This window comes from Lipophrys pholis (assembly GCF_963383615.2).
Source record: "Lipophrys pholis genome assembly, chromosome: 3".
NCBI lineage: Eukaryota > Metazoa > Chordata > Actinopteri > Blenniiformes > Blenniidae > Lipophrys > Lipophrys pholis.
The window spans coordinates 2,336,358-2,357,547 of record NC_137627.1 but is presented as its reverse complement, the minus strand read 5'-3'; the positions used below and the strand labels follow the sequence as shown (position 1 = coordinate 2,357,547).

The 21,190-nt window shown below is 40.9% G+C and overlaps 2 protein-coding genes across 2 annotated transcripts in view; both read right to left on the bottom strand.

Annotated features, from left to right (window-relative positions):
* Positions 1–412, bottom strand: part of LOC308107293 (SR-related and CTD-associated factor 4-like) — a 29,990-nt gene extending 29,578 nt beyond the window's left edge. The window contains exon 1 of the mRNA XM_080459567.1: positions 193–412. Coding sequence (XP_080315693.1) covers positions 193–222 — 30 coding nt within the window. The 5' untranslated portion in view covers positions 223–412. The remainder of the gene's footprint in view (positions 1–192) is intronic.
* Positions 413–2,660: 2,248 nt separating this feature from the next.
* urb1 (URB1 ribosome biogenesis homolog) lies at positions 2,661–20,510 on the bottom strand. Its single transcript, XM_080458947.1, has 39 exons — positions 20,272–20,510; positions 20,041–20,180; positions 19,039–19,190; positions 18,826–18,955; positions 18,590–18,686; positions 17,844–17,929; positions 17,642–17,767; positions 17,432–17,562; positions 17,150–17,345; positions 15,231–15,368; positions 14,955–15,128; positions 14,759–14,876; positions 14,543–14,668; positions 14,341–14,453; positions 13,890–14,003; positions 13,424–13,540; positions 13,187–13,325; positions 12,950–13,108; positions 12,221–12,405; positions 11,915–12,133; positions 11,651–11,836; positions 10,732–11,569; positions 10,330–10,534; positions 10,059–10,245; positions 9,930–9,985; positions 9,650–9,837; positions 9,089–9,199; positions 8,928–8,991; positions 8,667–8,835; positions 8,097–8,199; positions 7,864–8,024; positions 7,669–7,780; positions 7,189–7,295; positions 6,853–6,996; positions 6,398–6,507; positions 6,100–6,306; positions 5,750–5,991; positions 4,316–4,873; positions 2,661–3,038 (listed from the first exon to the last, which is right to left on the bottom strand). The coding sequence occupies exons 1-39, from the start codon at positions 20,405–20,407 to the stop codon at positions 2,866–2,868; spliced, it is 6,717 nt and encodes a 2,238-aa protein (XP_080315073.1). The 5' UTR covers positions 20,408–20,510; the 3' UTR covers positions 2,661–2,865.
* Positions 20,511–21,190: the final 680 nt, after the last annotated feature.

Sequence of the window (21,190 nt, the reverse complement as noted above, 5' to 3'; positions counted from 1 at the left end):
AAACGCCAAAAGAGCTTCTAAATTCACGTTTTACATGGGACGTGTTCAACTAATACTCTCAGGAAAACGACATAAACAAGGTGCATTTGTTGCAATTACGTAAAATCAGCTGTTAAAAGAGGTTTCATAAGTTTGAAGCTCTGAATTTTGTTAGCATCGACGCTAGGTTCCAGGATTAGCTTTAAAGTTTACCTCCATGTTGAACGCGTTCACTGCATCCATAACGCTTCGTTTCACACGAAAAGCCGACGAAATAACACAAATAGTGGTTGATCTTACACGACCTCAAACATGCGTAGTTATATGACTGACAACATAGTAAGCAACTCGGGTTAAAAGTCTAGATTTGGGTTCCGATAAACAAGTGACCGCGAACGGCTAGTAAACTGAGCAGTTCCACCCTATGGAGGAGGGGACGTCACGTCGATATGATTGGTTGGATTGTCACGTACGAAGAGATGATTGGTCAGATGTTTTGCAGCGGAAACCAATCAGAAACAGAAGAAGGCGGGTTATTGTCGGTCCGTAGCAGCTGAGGCGTAGAGCTGAACCAGGTTGTTTTTCTGCACAGATGCTTTTACTACAACATGTTTACTGGAAGATTTAGCACACCTACACAAACTAATGCAAAACATTAAAATGCAATGACTTCTGTTTTTTATGGGTTTACACGAAGCGTTATGCAACCAGTGGAATAGTATTTGTTTTCCTTATGTGGTATATGTGCATTAAAGCCATGATATGTGCTGGTTTTGTTGGTATCTATGTAGACAATTAATGTGAAATGTGGCTTCCAGTAACACTGATTTGGGTTTCACAAAGATATAAAAGTTTGCATTTTTGCCTCACTGCAAGAAGGTCATGGGTTCAAACCTGGGCCCAGCTTTTCTCTGTAATCTGCATGTTTTCCCTGTGCATGTGCAAGTTTCCTCTCACAGTCAAAAAAATAGGAAGGTTGTTCAACTTAAAATTGTCAGTCTGTGTGCAATGGAGTGGCGGCTGCTCCATGGTCTTTCCCACCTTGCCTGGGATTGGCTCCCTCATCGACCCTGAACTGGACAAAGAGGTGACGAAGATAAATGGAGTTGCACTGAAATTTCAGTATCACTGTCAAGGCCAGTATGTTTATTGGACCATGCCACTCCGTAGCAGGCAGTTCTTTGAGTGTCCCATTAAAGAGCACTGCAATGTGCGTGTCAGCAAAACGCTAATAATAACTTTATTTAAAACAACTTTTTAAAATCAATTATTGTCAAAAAATATATTGGGGAAAAAAGTAGATTCTCATATATCGAATGGTAAATGCAACGATAATTATCTTCACCCACAAAGGTTGGGGGAAGGCTATGTTTTTTTCCCCCACATATATTCATTTATTTATTGATTGATTTCTATATATGTATTTCACCAACTTTTCACAAAAATTATTAACCTGAATTTCATTAAATCTCTTGGTCCAGTCAGTTCACTTGGTTGAAATATTTAACTTAAAAAACAAAAAGTAAATCATGGGAAGTTTTTTATGCACACGTAAAATTAGTGTACGCTTTCAAACATATGCACCTTTCAGGTATTCAGGGTACTTTATTGCTATATAGCAGGATTATGACACTAATAGCATATTTTTGACGAGTATGATGCTTTTCAACATATTTTATTGTGTGTAAATGACAAATAAAGTTTACACCTACTGTACCTCACAGAAATGCCATTCGGTGGCGTTTCAGTCAGTGGTCCATGAAAGGGTTAATTTTAGTGGGAAGAACGTTTAGAACACTTTTCTGTTGACATGTTTACTTGAGCTTGACCTTTTTGGCTTTTTCCATTAATCGTATTCCAGATACGGTCTGTGGAGGGAACAGAAGGTTTCAGTAACTGGAGATGAGCACGCCAACACCTTCATGCGGGTGAGGAAATTACATATATTTTTCTAGGCCTTCTGAAAAATGAAAGATTTTCTTCAATTTTGTTGAATGACTGTCATTTCTCTTTTATCAGCGTTGTAACTCGTTTTTTTCCTACAAAGATGAGAAGATGACTGTAACCGAGAACTCCACCACCGCTGTTCCATATGAATGGGAATATTATTACGGTTACCTGGATCCTCCGATTGTGGATCAGAGCAAGCTGAAATACAATAAATGTAGGTGTTTCTGCTTCACAATTTGTGCACACTGATTCTTTGTTTTATACACAGATAATACCCCCCCCCCCCCCATCTCTCTCTTTCAGTTTCCATTGTGATTATATTTTGGATCATTCTGGGGGCCTTTGTGGGACTTCTCTTCTTCAGTTTGAATTTTATGTCTCGCAATGGGAATGTAAGAAGGTAAGTAAGGATCACTAGAGGTTTAAAAAAACTTATAGATTTCTGTTTTTTAAAAATGTTTTATTTGCAGGAGCAACCGATCCAAAAACAAAGGAAGTCACAGAGCAGCAACAGCTTGACCAGTTTTTCAACCTGAGGTGACGCAAAGAATTTCAAAATCTTTCTCATTTAAAATGTCCTGAACCGTGTAAAAATTATATAATCCTTCAAGATTCGAGATTATAACTAGATTCCAATTTAGAAATGATCTCCAGCTGCGTGCGTGAGATGTATAACTTGTGTGTAACAGTGCTAGTTTCTATTTTGTTTTAAGAAAATAGGCAACTTCATTACATTTTCATTTTTTTATTTGCTTTTTGATTACTTTTGTGAACACTTTATATTTGCAATTACAAATGTAGATGCTTATAAAAAAAAAAAAAAAGTTTAATGTAAACAATGTGGAGCCAAAAACATTTTCAAAAGAGGGTTTTTACAAATGTTTACAAAATCTTACATCAGCATCGCAAAAATTGAGTAAATGTTCAATATAAGACTTAAATCTTCTGCTTGATGTCGTTACAGATCGTTCTGACGGCTGCCGGTGGGGATTTCTGTTTCTTGGAATTGATTCTGGTCACTAAACTGATGTGAGACAGGAACATCTGTGGTGACGCGGCTCCGCTCCACAACTCCTGGATGTACAAAGACAAGAGGAACAAACCGGAATCTGAAACAGAACACAAAGGGTTAAAATCCAATCACACCTCACTACAACCAAACCAAACGCAGCTGCGTTCCATCGCCAACGTGTAGATGCCATGTGTAAGATAGAAACTGTTCTTACACTTCATTTCTGATAAGTTGGATTCCTTTAAACGACCACTACACGTTTATAAAGCTCTATTTCTCTTATTTCTTGTAGTTTGATTTTTTTCTTTTTTCTTTTTCAGAGACATGACAGTCTAGACGTTCTAGTTGTAGGATTTGGCATGCAAGCTTTTCATAGGAGTAAAATGGTCAAAATAAATAAAAGGAAAACCATCTGATCTCATCAAAAATTACATTTTTAGATTTTAATGACTGATACACTAAAATTTTAAATATTAAAACAAAAAAGTTACTACTTCATTACATTATGCAATATATTAACATGTCAAATTGATGATACGTAAATTGTATATTTGCGTTTTTAATGACTTTCTCACGCGGACTCTCCTAATTAAGCATCTGTGACGCTGAACATTCAGGCAGTGATAACTCGTGCAGGATTTCTAGACCACTCTTCAGTTTATTTATCTCTAAGACACCAACACTTTTGAGTGTATCAACTGTGGTTAACGTACTGTATAAACCTTTAAAGATCTTCAAGTAGAAATTATTCCCTTGTCAAGACATTTAAAATGCGAGAAATGGAAAATGTTTAGTTTTTTTTGCAACTTTCTATCAAATACATACAATTGAGTTGTTTCAATTTTTAGAAAGCCAAAATTCATTTTAAAAATATCTTAAAATATGTACTTCCCCCCCCCCGAATTTCCAAGTATTTCAACGAGTTGTCAATAAAGGGTTAAGACGAGGTTTAAATTTCTCCAGTTCAGTCAAGAGAAAAAAAGCAAAAACGTGTTTGTTTTTCTCATGTGAGTCTGAATCTGAACTTTTTGAGGCTTAAGATTTAATGACATTTAATGATTTCAGCCAAGATTTACAGTTATCGGTCTTCACGGTGAACATTTTCGTTATATATGTTTGATTGATAGATTTCCTCATGTTTTTCCCAATAGTAGTTGATAAAGCCTCTTCTCGTGCCTTTATGCAGCTGGTACACTGTATTTGGCACAAATAAATTCAGTTGTGAAACTGTATCTAATAAAATAATGATTGGTTTTAGTAAAATAAAAAAGATTCGGACACCAGACTTTCATTCCTCTCACAGGAAGTGGATTTCTATGATGTCATTTAGTTTTACAAGTAAAGCAGCGTGTGCTTGGAGCGACGTGCTCTCACCCAGTCTAGACGGATGCTGCGCGGCTTCGGGCTTGCAGGCAGAGACGACAACGCGATGAAGCTCGGGAAGGTCGCCTCGAGTCTCCAGAAAGCCGATCATCATGTCGGTGAAAATCTGCACAGTCTCTGGTCCAGCTGAAATGCTGCTGGGATTTCGAGCTTGGAGGACCTGGTGGTAGAGCCGAAGGAGGTCGGCTTTCAAGCCCGGATCAAGCAGCACGGCGTCCACGATCTCCCTGTGTTTTACCACCGACTTCTCCAGCCAGTGCAGGAATTCTCTGGCTCTGCTCTCATCGTACGTGTGCTCCACCAAACACCTCAGGGACCACCTGGTGAGCAGGTGTGTGGCATCACAGGCCAGCTGACTGGAAACCACTTGGTCTTTTGGCTGGAGTACCACAGGCTCCCAGTGAACAAAGATCCCGCCCAGGAGAAATTTACACTCCGTCAGGGCGCTCTCCTCCTGCTTCTCGATGTCGGACTCTTCTGCCAGGTTCTCCTTGGCTGTGCGAGCCTGAGACCCCGAGCCCCTGCCTCGGAACTTATCCTTCCCCGTCCCTGAAGAAAAAGATGAACAAAACAGTATTTAAAATTAATAATTCACAGAAGGATGCGGTTAGGATGAAACCAAACAAAGTTCTGAGTTATCCGTTAGTAATGGAAAATCTAAGACATATAGAGAATTTATAGGTTTATAATTCTATAACATGGAAAAAAAAAAAGCTGCAACTCTGAGAAAAGTCACTGCTGTAGAGTGTCACGATTGTTAAGGCTGGCTTGACTGCACAATAAAATCTGAAATGTTGAATATTTAAAGAGAGGATGGCGTGTCTTACTGCAAGAGCAAACCGGACTTCGACAACTAAAATTAATTGACTTCTGCACGGCTACAAATCAACCAGATTAACGAAGAAACACATCAGATATTAAGAGTATATAGATTATGCACTGTTCAATATACAGTTTGTACCTATTTGTGAGGCATTTGACTTATGTCATTAAATACTCCCTATAAAAGCTCATTAATTCCATCTTTTGCTAGTATGAAATTCAAAATAATAGAACATGCTCATTTCTGTAAGTTTGCTTTGCGTACTTAAGTTTTTTTCAAAGAGGAAAAAAAAAAAGCTTAATCAAAAATGTTGATGAATATTGAATAATTATTATTGAACTTAGTAGTTCTCAATATCAACACACTGATCCTGTTTGTCATGTTCATGTTGGTGAGTTACAACATCAAAATTAGTTTCGGTAAATTGTTAACATTTTGAAGACGTGATGTGAGCTATCTCATTTATATTAGACAGTTAGAAGCTAGTTTGTCTATTTTGCTTTATCTTGCTGCTTTCGAAACACACACCTAAGAATTATTGTTAAAATACTTCTTTGAAATGGAGCCTTTATGAGTCTCCACAGCCTCTCGTTGACACTGACCCGCCAGTTCCTTCAATCTGTGCCTTTCAGCCAAGGCTTGTATCTGTGTGAGGAGCGTCGTGTTGAGGGACAAGTGGGCCCAGCAGAGCAGCAGCGCCAGCGTGTCGGTGCAGGACAGAGGCTGTGGGAGGAGGGTGAGCTGCTCGGCATGTCTGTTGACACCGAGAGCCGTTTCCCGGTGCTTCAGCACGGAGCTGATGGTCTGCAGGAACAGGCGGAGCTGAGCGGCCTTCACACCCAACCTGACAGGAGCAAAACAACGGTGGCACATCCTCAATATTTCTTATGGCTGATTTAAACCACAACACAGATGAAACCTGAGGATTGACACATTCAATGAGATTTAGTACCTGAGGTGTCTGCAGATAGCTGATGCCACACTCAGGAACTCCGTGATGAAGGGAAGTGAGACACATTTAACTGAGCTCTGAGGTTTCCCCTCGCTGGATGAGGAGGTCTTCTCTCGTTCCGTTTGCTTCTCCTTCTGGCTCAGGACAGTCACCCACAGGGCATGCAGCAGTTCAATAACAGCATGGAGCAGCTGCTGGTCCAGAGTCCTGTGGAGTGCAAATCATTTTCAAAAATTTTAAAAAGTTATTACAACGTGAATAAACCAATGGACGATGTTAACAGTATGTTCACACGTACCTTTTTTCAACAACCTGTATCATCCAGGTGAGGAGACCTGCGCTCCTAATTAACATATATGCTGCTTTGGTGACACGGGCAGCCTTTTGCAACACTCGGATGACTTGTGCCTGTACGAAGAGAAACGTGAGGATTAGATTCATTTAGTGTGATTTCTTTATTTTCCCAGCATGCCTTTTTCTTGCACTTTTTAGAATTTTGTATGTGTCGCTGGCAGCCTTCACTCTAATTATGAAAAATAATTGTTAGGAGAGGTTTTGACTGGTTTGCTATTTAAATAGATTTAATCACCGAGCGAGAGAATCGTCCATTGAGCTGAAGAAGCAAGTTGCACCCTGGTCAAAATCATACTTAACAGAATGGTTTGAGTATGAGTTTAGTTTAAGTGATTCATGTTTTATAGATTTCAGGTTCTTTGACCTTACTGTAAATGTATGAGAGGATTGTGTTTCTACCTGAAAGTGCTCATCACAGAGGGGGCTGCTGGCGAAGCCTAAAAGGACCTGGAAGATGCCTTGCTGGTTGCACAGCCCATAGCAGTGCCCATCGCTTATCCCTTCCTGCAGGACACTCAGGATCCACTCACGCTCCACTTTGTGCTGCAGGAAAAAAACAAAACAGAAACAGTCTGAAGATCGGCTCCCGTTCACAGAAACAGATAACATCAACCAGACAAAAAGCCTCAACTGATAAACACAGAGAAGCAGTTATCAGAGAGGGTTTGCTCATGACAATTAATGGTTTGCAGAATGAGAAAAACCTTGTTTTCAGCAGATTTCTAACAAGTTTACCTCCAAATCGAAGCCATAGAATAACTTGAAGAACTCTGGCACTTTTCTGAAGTCCAGACTCTGGTGGGACAGCAGAAACCTGTTCAACACCACGTACATGTGGTCCTCTGAGGGGAAAAAAAAAACAAAAAACAAAGGAAAAGTTTATGATACTGACAGAAAAGTGGAGTGTGGAGTCCGAAAAGAATGTGACAAACTAAAGCGGCAAAAAATTCTCTGCCAGTTTGGATCATTTTTTAATAAACCTTCAACTTTCTTGTACCTATTTTACTGGGCTGTGACAAATTGTGAACAGAATGGGTGAAGGAGATTCCAACAAGATTCCATCTCTCAAAACACTGGCAGTTTGTTTACATTTGTGCGACAAACACAAAGGATCAATTTAGTGCGATACCAAGTGAATATTTGTATATTTTCTTGTCACAGCCCGGTGATCTAGGGACTTTAAGACAAAGACTGACTGATTTAAAAGGTACACACCAGGTTTGAGCATCTGCTGAGTCACTTTAGTGATGTACATGGTCACAACAAACGGAAGTCTCTGATTCTGCTGTCGAACGCCATTCTTCACCATGTCCATCAAATACAGCAGCTGTTTCACAAACAAGAAGTCTCATAGAGTCGGACCACAGTGGAGAACCATAATAAGACCGAGCCAACTTCTTCACATCATACCTGTCTCTTCTCCCTGAAGCGAGCGCCCTCCAGGTGGTGGTAGAAGCAGCTGAGCACATGGTATGCAGCTGCTCGGACTTTTGGATCATAGCTGCTTAGAGCCGTCACAGTTACCCCGAGAGCGTGGCTGGATACGAACTTCAGGCAGTCGATGACGCACTCTGTCAAAGAAGAAGCTTTTAAAAAACTGACGGCCTGAACTGTGAGGGATGAGAGGAGCTGAAATATGTTACCTGGCTGCAGTATGACGCTGAAGAGAGGCAGAAGAAAACAGGGATCATACAAAGTCCCAAGATCCTTCACTGCATCGTTGCTGTACAGCAGCTCGATGTCGTCCTAAAAGAAAGGACAATGGTTAGCATTCTCACCTCCATTTCAGGCTCCGAGCCTCTATTATGTGGACTCTGCTTGTTCTCCATGGGCCTGGATTTGTTCCAGGTACGCTTTTTCCTCCCGCAGAATAAAGACATGAGTGAATGGTGAATTAGTTTCTATAAAATCGCCCATTTGTGGGAATGCGTGTGATTGCCTGTCTCCGTCTGTTTGCCCTGTTTTATCACTGGGGACTCGTTTTTAACCTTAATCAGCAGGGATCCGCTCCCAGTTGGATAAAGCTAAATATACACATGGATGGAAGATCAGATGATACAAATGTCAGCTTCAATACATAGCAAACCAACAATGTGTTTATTCTACATGCTTTTAAACTCTGCAAACAAACCACAAGTGTAAACACTGCTAATGTGTGGCAGTGGGTTTTCCGTCAGGGCTCTTAAAAGCCAAAACAATTTATAATTATTTACCTGTGGGAAGATTCGACGCTGCTGTGGAAACTCTTGGATTGTCTGGATCATCCGGTCGGATTTTAGGAGGGCTAAAATATCGTCCGAGCTGGCCTGCTTCCACAGAGACGCTCCCAGGCTTTTCCTGGTCTTGTGGTGCTCCACAGCTGCTGGACCCCACATGAAGGATCTGCAGACAGACATTCACACTGAGAATCTGGGCTATATAAGACTTATGGTGAGTAAATTAATCAAATGTAGGCATGGAGTGAATTAACGTACTGATACTTCAGCAGGCTGACTTGGTTTCTTTCGTATTCCTGAAGAAGCAGTAACAGTTTCTGATCTGCAAAACAAAACAAACAAAGGTAAGACCGCAAAAAAATAAATAAATAAATTAATGAAGCAAACAAGCCCAAAACATTTGTCCTTTTTTCTTGTACCTGCAATAGACAGTGAAGCTCCGTATGCTCCAAGAAGTATGACAAACTGATTCATGTTGCAGACAGCCGGACATTTCTTCACCAGAGAGAGAAGAAGGGAAACCAACTCTTCTGCAATGAAAAGAGGTTAATGTTCATGTGTTGGCTTCAAGTTCTTAACATCTTTCACATGTATGTATTCCAGTAAACAGCCTTGAAATGCTTCTTAAATTAATTATTTTGTTCATCTTTAGCCTAATCCATAATGTAGACTAATACTGAAGACATGAAAAGTACGAAAAGACAACTTAAGCACAAAAAAAAACCCCAGAAGGAACAAACCCGGATATGTTTTATCCATTTTTCTCAGCTTCTTAAGGTTGTTGCCTGAATAGCTTTTAGTTAACACATTGGACATGTTCAGTGGTAATTTGAGGAGTTTTTGCCTTCTTATTGTGTTTGAGGTCACCAGTTGCGGTGTACCGAGGTTGGTACACGGTGAATAGTAGGTGTTGAATATTGATTAAAAAAAACTGACCTGATGAGAAGGTTTATCCAAAAATCATTGACTTCTACTGTTACCTTTAGCTTGACACTTGGTTACGTCTTCGTCCGAGTCCAGCATGGTGGGCAGGAACAGAGAGTGGCTGCTGGTCATCATGTGCAGAGTGGATAAAGGAATCCGATCCTTCGGGACGTCACTGCCAGCGTACATCAGGTCCAACAGGCTCCTCAACGTGTTCAGGAACTGCTCATCACGGTAGCGATATCTGGACATTTAAAAAAAACATGTTTCAAGGTGTTTGTTGAATAAATATGCAACTCCATAGATGAGAAAACAGAGGATTGAGATGTTTCCTACTTCAGTCCATTTTTGATGAAACTGTTCCAGTCAGATGCAGAAATGTCTCCAGGTGTCTGTGAAAGGAGACATAATCACCAACTGCAAATTCTTTTATAAACACAATATGTATAAAAATAAAGAACCTACAAGTGTTTGCTGCAGTCTTTTTAAGATGCTGTGCTCGTGGGCTGATGGGGATGAGGCCTGATCTTTAGAGTGACTATAAGAGGCGATAAGACACTTGATCGCCGCGGTGATGACAGATTTCCTCCATTTTTCAAACTCCTCTGGACAATCGGCAAGTTTCTCACTAATTACGTCGACAAGTTGCCACCTGAAAGACAAAAAAACACTTTGCCAATAATATCCAGGCTCTGATAAATTACCTTTTTAGTAAAGAGTTATAGCAAATGTTTACCTTTCAAAAGTGTCATTTCTTTGAAGAGCACTGGGAAGGTTATTGATCAAATCCCTGATGTCCTTCACGTTTGAGGAGCGTCTGATCAGAGTCGTGAGAGCTTCTGAAAACTGAGCTGCAGAGTCCCCGGTCAGATTTCCCAGAACACACTGGGACACCGACGCAAGCAGAGCTTTCTTGAAGGCTTTTAAGACTTCTTCTTGAACTAAGAAAAAAAAAGAAAAGCAATTCAGGACAGTTATTTAAACACACGTTTCCTTGAATAAAATTTTAAAAAACAAAGAGCCTCATTTACTAAGACCTTGAAATAAAGAATTTTCCATCTTTCTGTGCACTTATTTATAAAATAAGCTCATATCGGCATAAATGATGTACACTTTCAGACTCTAATGTAATACACACCATCTTTAGGTCTGGCTGGGTCGTCTCTGTCGGCCTCCTGTAAGTAGGTATTAACCAGTGGAAGGAAGTTTTCCGTCTCCTGTGACATCTTCTCCATATTTGCAGGTTTTAAGCACCACTCTTCGAAGCAGAGGCGGTGAGTGGAGCTGTGCTGCAGCAGCAGAGAGCTGATGGCCAGACTGTCCGCACGAGGCCGCTGCAGACAGTGCAACAGCACGTCTATGTGGATGAGCTGAGCGCTGCCCGGCTCGGTGGACAGAGTCTGGAGCAGGAAGGCCTCCAGTGCAGGACTGGAGCAGGAAACCAGCAGCGTGCTCAGGCCTTGGAGGTGTGCCTGTGTTAGAAACGTGCTGCTCTCCTGGCAAGACGTGGATTTACACTGCGTGAGGATCTGCAGGGCTGCCTGACCATAAATGCTGAGCTCTGATTGTTTCCCCTCACAGCTGGAGAATATCAGGCTGTCCTGAGGAAGAAGCAGCAGCTGAGACACCATCTCCCGCACACTGCGAGGATCCATGAAGCTGTGAAGGGCCAGGAGAGCCTGGAATGGTCTGGAGTGCGTCTGCGCAGGTTGAGAACTGTTCTCCATCAGCTCCTTGAGAGCAGCTCTTTCCAAAGAGGCCATGTAGCTTCCCAGAAGGTCCAGGCGGCCGAGCTCACACAGAGTGGGGGCACTGATCTTCAGCAGGGCCACAGTGCTGTCGCTCATCTGGGCACACAAATGCTTGAGTCTCACCGGGTTCAGAGCCTGAGCGGGTAAGGAGGACAGCTCCAGAGCCAGAAACCACTGCTCCAAACATGGATGCTTAAAGATGGCGCCAAGAGCTGAAACAAGGACCTAAAACAAGAGAATGACATTTTACACTCAATTAGCAGATTGATCTCGTAAAACTCACAGTAACATCTCATGTTTTCTGACCTGTTCTTTATTGGTTTCCCCTGCAGGTGACTGGTTAAAGCCTAGAAAGAGGTCCGACTCCTCCGGAGAACTTTCTCCTGCTGGTTCAGTGTCGTTGGTCTCCTGGAAGCCTTGAAGTCTGGTCACCAAATCCTGGAGCATCTCCATTAAAGTCTTCAGATATGATGCTCCTACATCTTTAGGGAACTGTGCAGAAAGATCAGAAGCACTACTTATATTTTTGATCCATAATTTAAAGGGAATATTCTTGTCTTGTGCACTTACCGTGCCGAAGCTCTCCACAGTTGCTCTTATGTAAAGTAAAATCTGCTTTACAGCAACAGGAAATTCTGCCATTGACATTGAAGTCAAAGCATCTTCTACATTTTTCCTGAAAGTGTCCTCAAGGAAACTTTCCAGGCCCTGGATATAAGCAGCTTTCATCACTGCAGTGTATTGGGAAGGGGCTGTCGGCGCCTTCAAATGGCATTCAGATGACTTGAACTGGAAAAAAAAAAGAAAAAGAGGGACTATCATTCCCTGAATAATTCAGTTACGAGTATGTGACACTTTGTGGAGGTGAGAACTAACCAGTTGCTCGCGGCACTGCTGTGGCAGCCACATAGAGTAGTAGTGATGAAGGCGTGTGACAGACGGATGAGGGGAAGATTCGAGCTCCTTATCGTACTGAAGGAGAGCTAAGCAGAGAGGGAAAGGATCTCTCTGACAGTGCAGCACATCCGAGAGCACCGCGCACAAGTACTCATGCACCACGTCTGAGGGAGGAAAGTACAGACTGTTACTCAAACCCCAAAACAAAAGCTAATGTGTTAAAAACAACTGCCGGACATGCAGAGGAGATACAGCTGGGTACCATTAGTCGTCGACTAATTCTGGTAGTAAATGAAGTTGTGAAGCTTGAAAATTTACATTAATAAGGAACAAAACTGGAAAGATGCATATGCAATGAGAGAACATGAGCGACCAACACAGAGAACTATTTGGCAATGTTTTGCTGGAGCACAAGACGAGGTTACGAAGAGCAGACATTTCACATTTAGGCCAAGTGAGGCTCTGAAAACAGCATGTATCTACATGCAGAAGTAGAATCTGGCGGCATGAAGCTCATTAACCCATAAAAATCCATAAATTAGCCGCGTCATTTTATAAGTCACAGGGTTCAAAGCATGTGACAAATGTAGCGGCTTTAAGTTTGGAAATTACGGTACTAAAGCACCGTGTCGACCAGCATTTAAACAGGTAACCTGGAGCTGAAAGATCAGAGTGCTAAACACAAGAGGCGAGCAAGAGGAGTTCCACCTTTATCTGCTGGCAGTTTGTTTCGAGCCTCCAGAGCAGCAGGGACCACCACACTGAAGGGGAAGGTTTGGATGATGAGGTCTTCACTCAGAGACGGCCCGAAGTCCTCCATCTCACCATCGTTCCCCTCCATGATAACGTCCAGCATGTCCAGGACATCTGCCAGACATAGTGGAGGGTTCAAACTTTACACATGCCCACAGTCTGGTGAAATCCACGTCATCTTTAGACGCTCACCATCTATGTGTGAGACCGCGATACTGGCTGCATCGCCCTCTGCGTTACTCAGGTTGGCTTGCAGAAAACCTGCCTCCTGGACCAGACTGGCAACTTTATCTGTGTATGTGTGGGAATTACACACAAGTTTCACCAACACCTGGAGGGAAATGAACCACGGTGCATTATTAGCATTCATCTTTAGCTCAACAATATTGTAATCATGCACAAAAATACTAAAATCCTTAAAAATGTCACCTTTTCTAAGAACTGAATAACAGTTTCCTGTTGGGTTGGATCTAGTCTGGCGAGGTGATGGAGCCAGAGCTCCAGTTCAGTCCAGGTGTACTCAAACACTCCGGAGTCCTTCAGCACCTGAATACAAGGCCAATATGAGTATTATAGTCAGAAATAGGTCATGATGCTTCAGCCTCATTTGTCTTTTCTTAATATATGAAAACATGCTACTAATCAGATGAATAAATGATAAGTACTATGATGAAACAATATAAGTTAATAGAGATAAAGTTCATTCAAATTCACTGACTATCAGCTTAAGATTTTGTAAATCTTGGTCTTTCTGGGAAAGCATTAAACTCTGGAAATAAACGCAGCTTCTGTTTTCAAATCGATAAAGACATTTTCAGAAAATTAACATGCAGTATTGTTAGACATTTAGATTTTTTTATTTTTTTTTAGTAATGAGATATAAAGCGCCTCCTACTTTGAGAACGAGCCTCTGCGTGGAGGTTTTCAGGTGGCTGCTGCTGACAAACATCTTGAGGAGCAAGTAAAGTACGGATTTCTCTCCAGACGATGAATCTTTTTCTGCAACGTCCTGTCGAGACAACAAAAGTCCAATACAGATAAAAACATAGCAGGACAACAACCAGGGGGAAAAAAGTGCATGAAACGGTATGAAGAGTGGGACATTTCAGAAAGCTCCTGGAGATACCTGAACTGTATGTTCAGGTTGGTCGTGATGCTCGGACATGGAGAGCTCAACATTTGCTCAGGTGGTAGATGTTGTAAAAAAGGTTTGAGAATCAGTGACCTGAAGTATTTAAACTTTAGCTTTTGTAATTGATATGCCATCTATGCTCTGAAGTGGGAAATTCCTAACTGGTAACTTTCTCCATAAAAACAGCGTAAAACCAAAACAGGGTCATGTTCACCTGTATGCGGAACCAGGAGAACTTGCTTGCAGGCAGATCCAAAGCCAACTGCAGTATCTGCTGCTGCAACACCGGAGGAACCTCCTCCCTCATGCCCTTCTCCGACACAATGCCTGGAGAGGAGCATTAAAAATGAAATAGGCTCCTGGAGAAGCACCATGTTTTATTACTTTTGCTGTTGTGAAACCACTAAGAGAATGACCTTTTAAAAGTTTGCTGAAGTCGAACTTGCACTGGCTGACCAGGTGTGGCACCACTTTCTGGTACAAGCAGATGACCTGCAGGATCAGAGCCTTCAGCACAATGACCTCCGCGCTTTCTGCACCTGCTGCAGCAAAAAGTGCATAAAGCTCGTCAGCAGAAGTATTTGCACATTGTTTTCCAGGACGAATGCTTCCCGTATTGTAGATGTCAGTACCAGGCTCGATCTGTGCAGCAGCCTCGGCAGTGTTGGCTCCCTTTTCTTCGTCTTTCGGTTTTTCCTTCTTGCTGAGCGACTGCCACTTCGAGACGATGCTCGTCATGTCAGGAAGAATCTAGAGCACAACATGAGAAATACACTCATGAGACGTTACAAACAGGATCTATTAAGACCAGAGGCTTTCTTAGCGTACCTTGCTGAGGGTCTCCCTGTACTGCTGCACCAGCTCCTCCATCATATCAAACCTGTAAATATCCCAGTTGTGCCACACAGACTTATCCAGAAGATACTCCATGTTTTTACTGGCTTTTTTCAAGATGAAATTCATAATGGACAGAGTTGTAAGCTGTGCTGATGTGTTGGCAAGCTGTAAGGATAAAAAAAAAAAAAAAAAAAATATTGAGTTTAAGCAACCTTTTCAAGAGATTGTTTTTAAATTGTGGCCACACAATTAGTTTGAGTCACTTACACTGAGAGCGTGTGAGAAGAAGGCTTTGTTACAGAGTGGAGGAAGTGATATCACCATGATCATGGACAGAAGGCGAGGCGGAGGGATGGCCTCACGACCCTGAAAGACGGCGGAAATGTCTGGCTGGGCCTCATAGATCTGGGAAAGGGAAAAAAAAAAAATGTAATACAGCGGTGTCAAACATGTGGCCTGGCTCCAAGGGTTGAATCCAACCACTGATGTGAACCTATAAAGCGTAAAAATCACAAAGAAACAATTCTAATGGTTTGAAAGTTTAAAATACGTGCTGTTCCTGGTTTGTCCACTAGGAGTCAGAGTTTCACTAAGTGTGGAGAGCATAACATCACTGAGACCCACAACTGAGCAGAAGAAGGTATAAATAACCAAGAGGTCAGAGATATTAGGCCCAGAAGAGGCTTCAATCTGGCCCAACAAACCACCCAGCAAATTGTAAAAAGTTTAGTGCTGCCAAATGATAAAAATTCTTAATCAAATCAAATTAATCACAGGGTTGCTGTGGAATAATTTTCACGAATCACGATCAAATATTAATTTTTAATCTATATTAATCGTGTTTCATTTTGCAAGAGCAAACAGACTCAAGAGAGAAAGGAATATATCTACTTAACTGTTCATGTCAACGACTAACTTCTCTTTTTCAAAACAAACATTTGTCCACATCAATGTGTCCCTGTTACTCTGTTTTTCAGCCAGCTACTAAGACAAACTAACTTGCTGACATTGTCCAAGAGGAGAGCCGACCGCATATTTACAACGTCGCCTGCAACCGAGAACAGTCTCTCACACGGAGCAGTGGTTGCAGGAGTGGCGAGAGATTTGCGGCCAGCAGTGCCAGCTGAATGAGCTGACCACCGCTCCAAGGGATGTGTCACTACCGGATGTCTTTCTACGCTGCAGATTGGCCAATTGCAAACATTTTCTTAATCAGATTAATCTTGATGATGGATTAATCTGTGTTAACGCGTCAATTTTGACGGCCCGAAAAAATTTCAATGAAAGTATTGATTTTTTATTTTCTTATTTTAAACCAACGTCCTAAGAGTAGCAGACACAGCACTGAGACCTGAGCTGAGATATCGGTGATGCTGACATGAAAGATAGCTGCTTCGTACCAAACGAGCCTCAAAGCCGTGCCGTCAGGGCGGGTTTGTAAAAACATGCATTATGCAACAACTTGAGAGGACATTTCCTGGACATTTTCTGTATTTTGCAGCAGAAGGTTTCATTAAAATTGGTTTTATGTCAGAATTGTAATGATTTTCTGTAGTAATTGTTTGGTTTTGTAAGAATATAAACATTTTCATTTTGTATAATCTGCGCCACAACAACAAACATCTTTAAAGTTTAATTTTAAAGGTCATAATTGCACGAGTTTACCGGTCTGGCCCACTCAGGATGAAATTGGGCTGTATGTAGAACCTGAACCAAAATGTGTTTGACACCCATGATGTAGCTCCTCTAGCAAAGTTGCTTCAGCTCTAAAGTCACATCAGAAGGGTTAGATTATGAAAACATGCTGAGGGCTTCAGAAATAACGTGTTCTTTGAAGCTCTTAGCCACAATAGCATGAAGGCAAACACTATGGCAGTCATTAAAAATTCCAAAAGCACTTTCTTTCTGTCATGAAGTAGTAATTGTTAATAACATATTTGATATTTGGATAGACATTTTAATAAATATGCATTAAATGAGAACACTATCCAGGATGTCTTGTCATTTTTAAACTGAGGTTAAAAAAAAAGACGTGGAGTTGTTGGATATCTGTAAAAGAAACTTGGACAAACGGCTCTTTTCTATGTAGAAAAGACCAACAAAGAACCAACACCACGCTGCTGCTTTAAAGCAAGACGACTTAATTACCCCACACGCCCCAACCTACACTTTATATCAACATTTACCTTTTTAAGTAACTTGATATTGTCTTGCCATGCACTTTTGAGCCGTGGAGTGTACGAATGCTGAGTCTCCTTAAAGTATCGGGAGAGAATATCGGGACTGGCTTTCAGCACGTTCACCAGCAGCTCGGCCACCAGCTCGTCCTCCGTCGCTTGTTTCAGCCCGACCAAGAACTGAAGCAAAACGATGTTTCCAGCCCTGGAAAGGAGTGAAAATCAGCAGTCGGTCAGCGCGAGAAGTTCCCGGAGGAGTTAAAGGTGAACTTCAGAGGGGAAATCACTCACCTGCCAGCCGTGCCGAAGCTGGCGTCATGAAAGCTGATGCCGTGTTTACGGGAGCAGCAGAGTTCAAGGAGGAAACTGTGAGTCAAGTCCCGAACTACTGCGATCCCACCAAGCGCAGAGTCTCCATCCATCTTACAAAGAGATGGTTCAAAACAAGGTTAGACTTTGAGCGACACGACACAGACACAAGGCGGAGAGCCAGTCACCCACTCTGTTATCGTCGGTGGTTGCGTCCACAATCCCGTTCCACTTGTACAGAGAAGCAATGTTGGCCAGAACAGCAGGGCTGAAGAAACGCACCTTCTGGGTTTTACTAATACCTTTGTTTAGTACAACCTAAAGAGAGAGGAAACGACAATACTTGAGACAATTGAATATAGAAACTGATTTAACATGAAAAGCAAGAACTTACCCGAGATTTCAGTGTAGATAAAATCAGATTAACAGTAGACATCCTGTCCTCCTTCAAACCTGTACTCAGGATCTCAGGCAGGAGTTCTGACAAACCAAAATAACACGTTACTCAAACATCAGAGATATTGTGGTATTCTGTGTGAAATTTTCTACAGTAAGTCATCAAACAAATCTTGTAAAACTCATCAGTTTTTAGTGAAGTTTTTTATGACTTTAAACCTATAAAACCTTCCGCTACCAAACTGACTGGATTGATTTTGATTTTATGTCTTTAAAATTGTAAAAAAATGAACGACAAAAAAATATTTAAACTTCCAGCATCTGAGGGTCTGCTAAGAAACCAAAGCAAAGCCAGAATGTTCATCAGCTTTCTGGTAGTTTCAGAATTTTCTAGATGCTGTCAAAGAAACAGCAGTGACATCATCAATGTGTGGAACAGCATGTATCAATGCTGTAAAGAGCAGGATGGCCAGATTTCCCAGGATTATATATCCAGCATGTAGTCTGTCCTCAGTTCAATACTATTAAAATAAATAACACAAACTGCCAAAACTGATTATCAAATTCAATACATTTTTTAATCCAAAGAAACTGGATTAAACAAAATGGGGGACTACAGTGACTCACTGTTGCCACCTAATGCAAGAGAATGGTAATGATGGTAACGTTAAACAAAACCCAAGTTAGATTAAAGCCAGTTTCCCTCCGAACTCATGTTCAACATGTCTTCTGAAACATGATTACCTCTGCTTTCCAATATTTGCACAACCGTGACATTATCTCCGGCAACCAAAAAGGACAGCACAAACTGGATGAAGGCCAGGCGAACATCAGGTAGGCCCTGCACAGAAAACACGGAAACAACAACGCAACCATTTACAACACAAAACAAATCAGATTAAAATAATAATAATAATAATAATAATAATAATAATAATAATAATAATAATAATAATAATAATACAAGAGCCACATTGAACCTTCTTGTTCTTCCTCTTTACCAGTCCAGACAGAGTTCTACTGATCTGAATGTGAGTGAAAACCTCTCTGGCAGCTTCTGGACCCTGGGACACCAAGGCGGACAGCAGACTGAGACACTGACGGGCGAACCTGCCCACAAGAGTGAAAAGACGTACAGTGAAATCAGTTCTGAAGCATCAAAATTTCTCTGTGCAGAGATCATGACCACACACCTGTAGTTTGCCGAGTAACAAGACGTCTGCAGAAGTTTCATGTGGCTGGAGACAACCTTCTTCACTATCGCGCTGCCGACTCCTCTGAAGTGTGACAGATCACTGGCTGTCCTCAGAAGAATCACCTCCAGACTCCCAAAAATCAGCAACAGCTGACAAACACAACAAGATGATTAGTTTCACATCAACATTAAATATCGAGCGAGTATAAGAAACATTTTTTTATGAGTGATTGTCAACTGAAAACTGTGTTGGAGACCACACGTAGAGTATATTAAACAATAATTACCAAAACCGTTAAAAAACTAGATGTTAAAAATAGAAAAAGGCTTGCATATTCTCAATTTTTCCACTTGTAGGGTCATATATGTCCTTCTGTGTTGAGCTTTGGGTAAATGTGCATACAACTAAAATAAATTCAATAATCAAACTACAAACCAGATTGATTACATTAATACATTTCATTTGATTCTACAAGTCCATTATTTATATGGTCCTGGACCTTTAAAGTGTCCAGACATTGCGTAGTTAAAAACATGTGAAATATTATGACAGAGTTCAGAGTAAAATCTTTAAGTTAAGAGAAGGTAAATATGTTTTGTTTCTGTTCTGGGAGTTAAACTCTCAGTGATGAACTTAAATGTAATGTCTGACTGTTAACCTTAAAAAAGCTGTAATATATATATATATAAAATTAAGGGTTGTTTTGCATTTTTGTTTGAATAGAATAGAAATATTTTATTAATTCCAGGGGGAAATTCTTGTAATAACACCGCAAAGAAAAGAAGCAGTGTAAAAAAAAGAGAAGTCTGTTGTTAGTATATATTCTAGGTTATTCATAGAACCGATAGGACAGGGATAAATCAGCATAATCCTTTTCTATGTCACTTAATGTGAAGAGTATGTGTTGGAGTGACCATTTTACATGTGTTGAATAATCCATTCATTCATTTCATACTCATGACGTGACGTGCAGCTGCAAAAAGAATGAGATCAGCCTACCTCCCTCTCCACCTGCTTCTCTCCTTCCAGCAGTTTGAAGATTTCTGCGCACTCCCCGGAGATTTTAATGTAACCCTCCACCACATCGTACAGCTTCGAGCTCGGCAGCTTCTTAGCAGTGAATATAAACTTCTCCAGCCCTACAGAAGACAATTAAAAAAAGACAAGGCGATGTTCAAATACTGCATAAACTGTAATGAACAGGGAGATAACAGACTGGCAGACTCTTACCGTTCATGGCAGTGGTGGGATCCTTCAGCATGGCTTTAAACTCAGTGCCATTAAACTCCGTGGGTTTTTCTTTCTTTACCGGAGTGTCTGTGTCCGCAGACACTTCGCTGCGACGCTTTTTACTCATTTTAGACATTTTATCGGTTAACGATATAGATATTTTATTAACTCTGCTGGCATTTAAGACGCATTTCAGAAGCTGATTCAAAAATCCACGTTGTAGTAAACAGAAGGGGATTCCCAACGAAACTATGATCCGGCCTGAAACACGAACCGTTCAACATCAGTTCCGCTGCACCGTTTCCATTCGTTTTCACTTAGTAGAAGTAGTAGTAGTAGTAGTAGTAGTAGTAATAATAATAATAATAATAATAATAATAATAATAATAATAATAATAATAATAATAATAATAATAATAATAATAATAATAATAATAATAATGTAATATCCGAGTTCACGCAAGCTATGTTTAGACGTCTGAACTGAATATTGAAGTAAAAAGATAACTCTTGAGAAAAAAACAGTGTCGTTATATTTTGTTAAAATGTCAATTATGGAAATAACTTGTTCCGTTTTTTAGTTGTTATTTTTTGTTTTGCATTCCTTTGCCTCTGAAGAATATCTTTTTTTCAGTCTTCCTTGGAAGAGTCACAACTGTTAGAGGGGTCAAACTGCCCTGATGATGAGATGAGAACACCATGCAGCTCTGATTCTACGTCTATGTCCTGACACAGTGGAAGATAGCAGTGGAAGACAATCGATGTTAGTCAGAAAGACTAACAACTTTGTGGTAAGAAAGATGTTCTGGTAAGAAACACCAGAGATGACAGAGTTATGCTCAGAACTACTGCCGTGCTCTCAGCAGCTGGTTTGTTTGTTCTTGCATGTTTAAATAAAACCTTCTTGAGTGTATCCAAG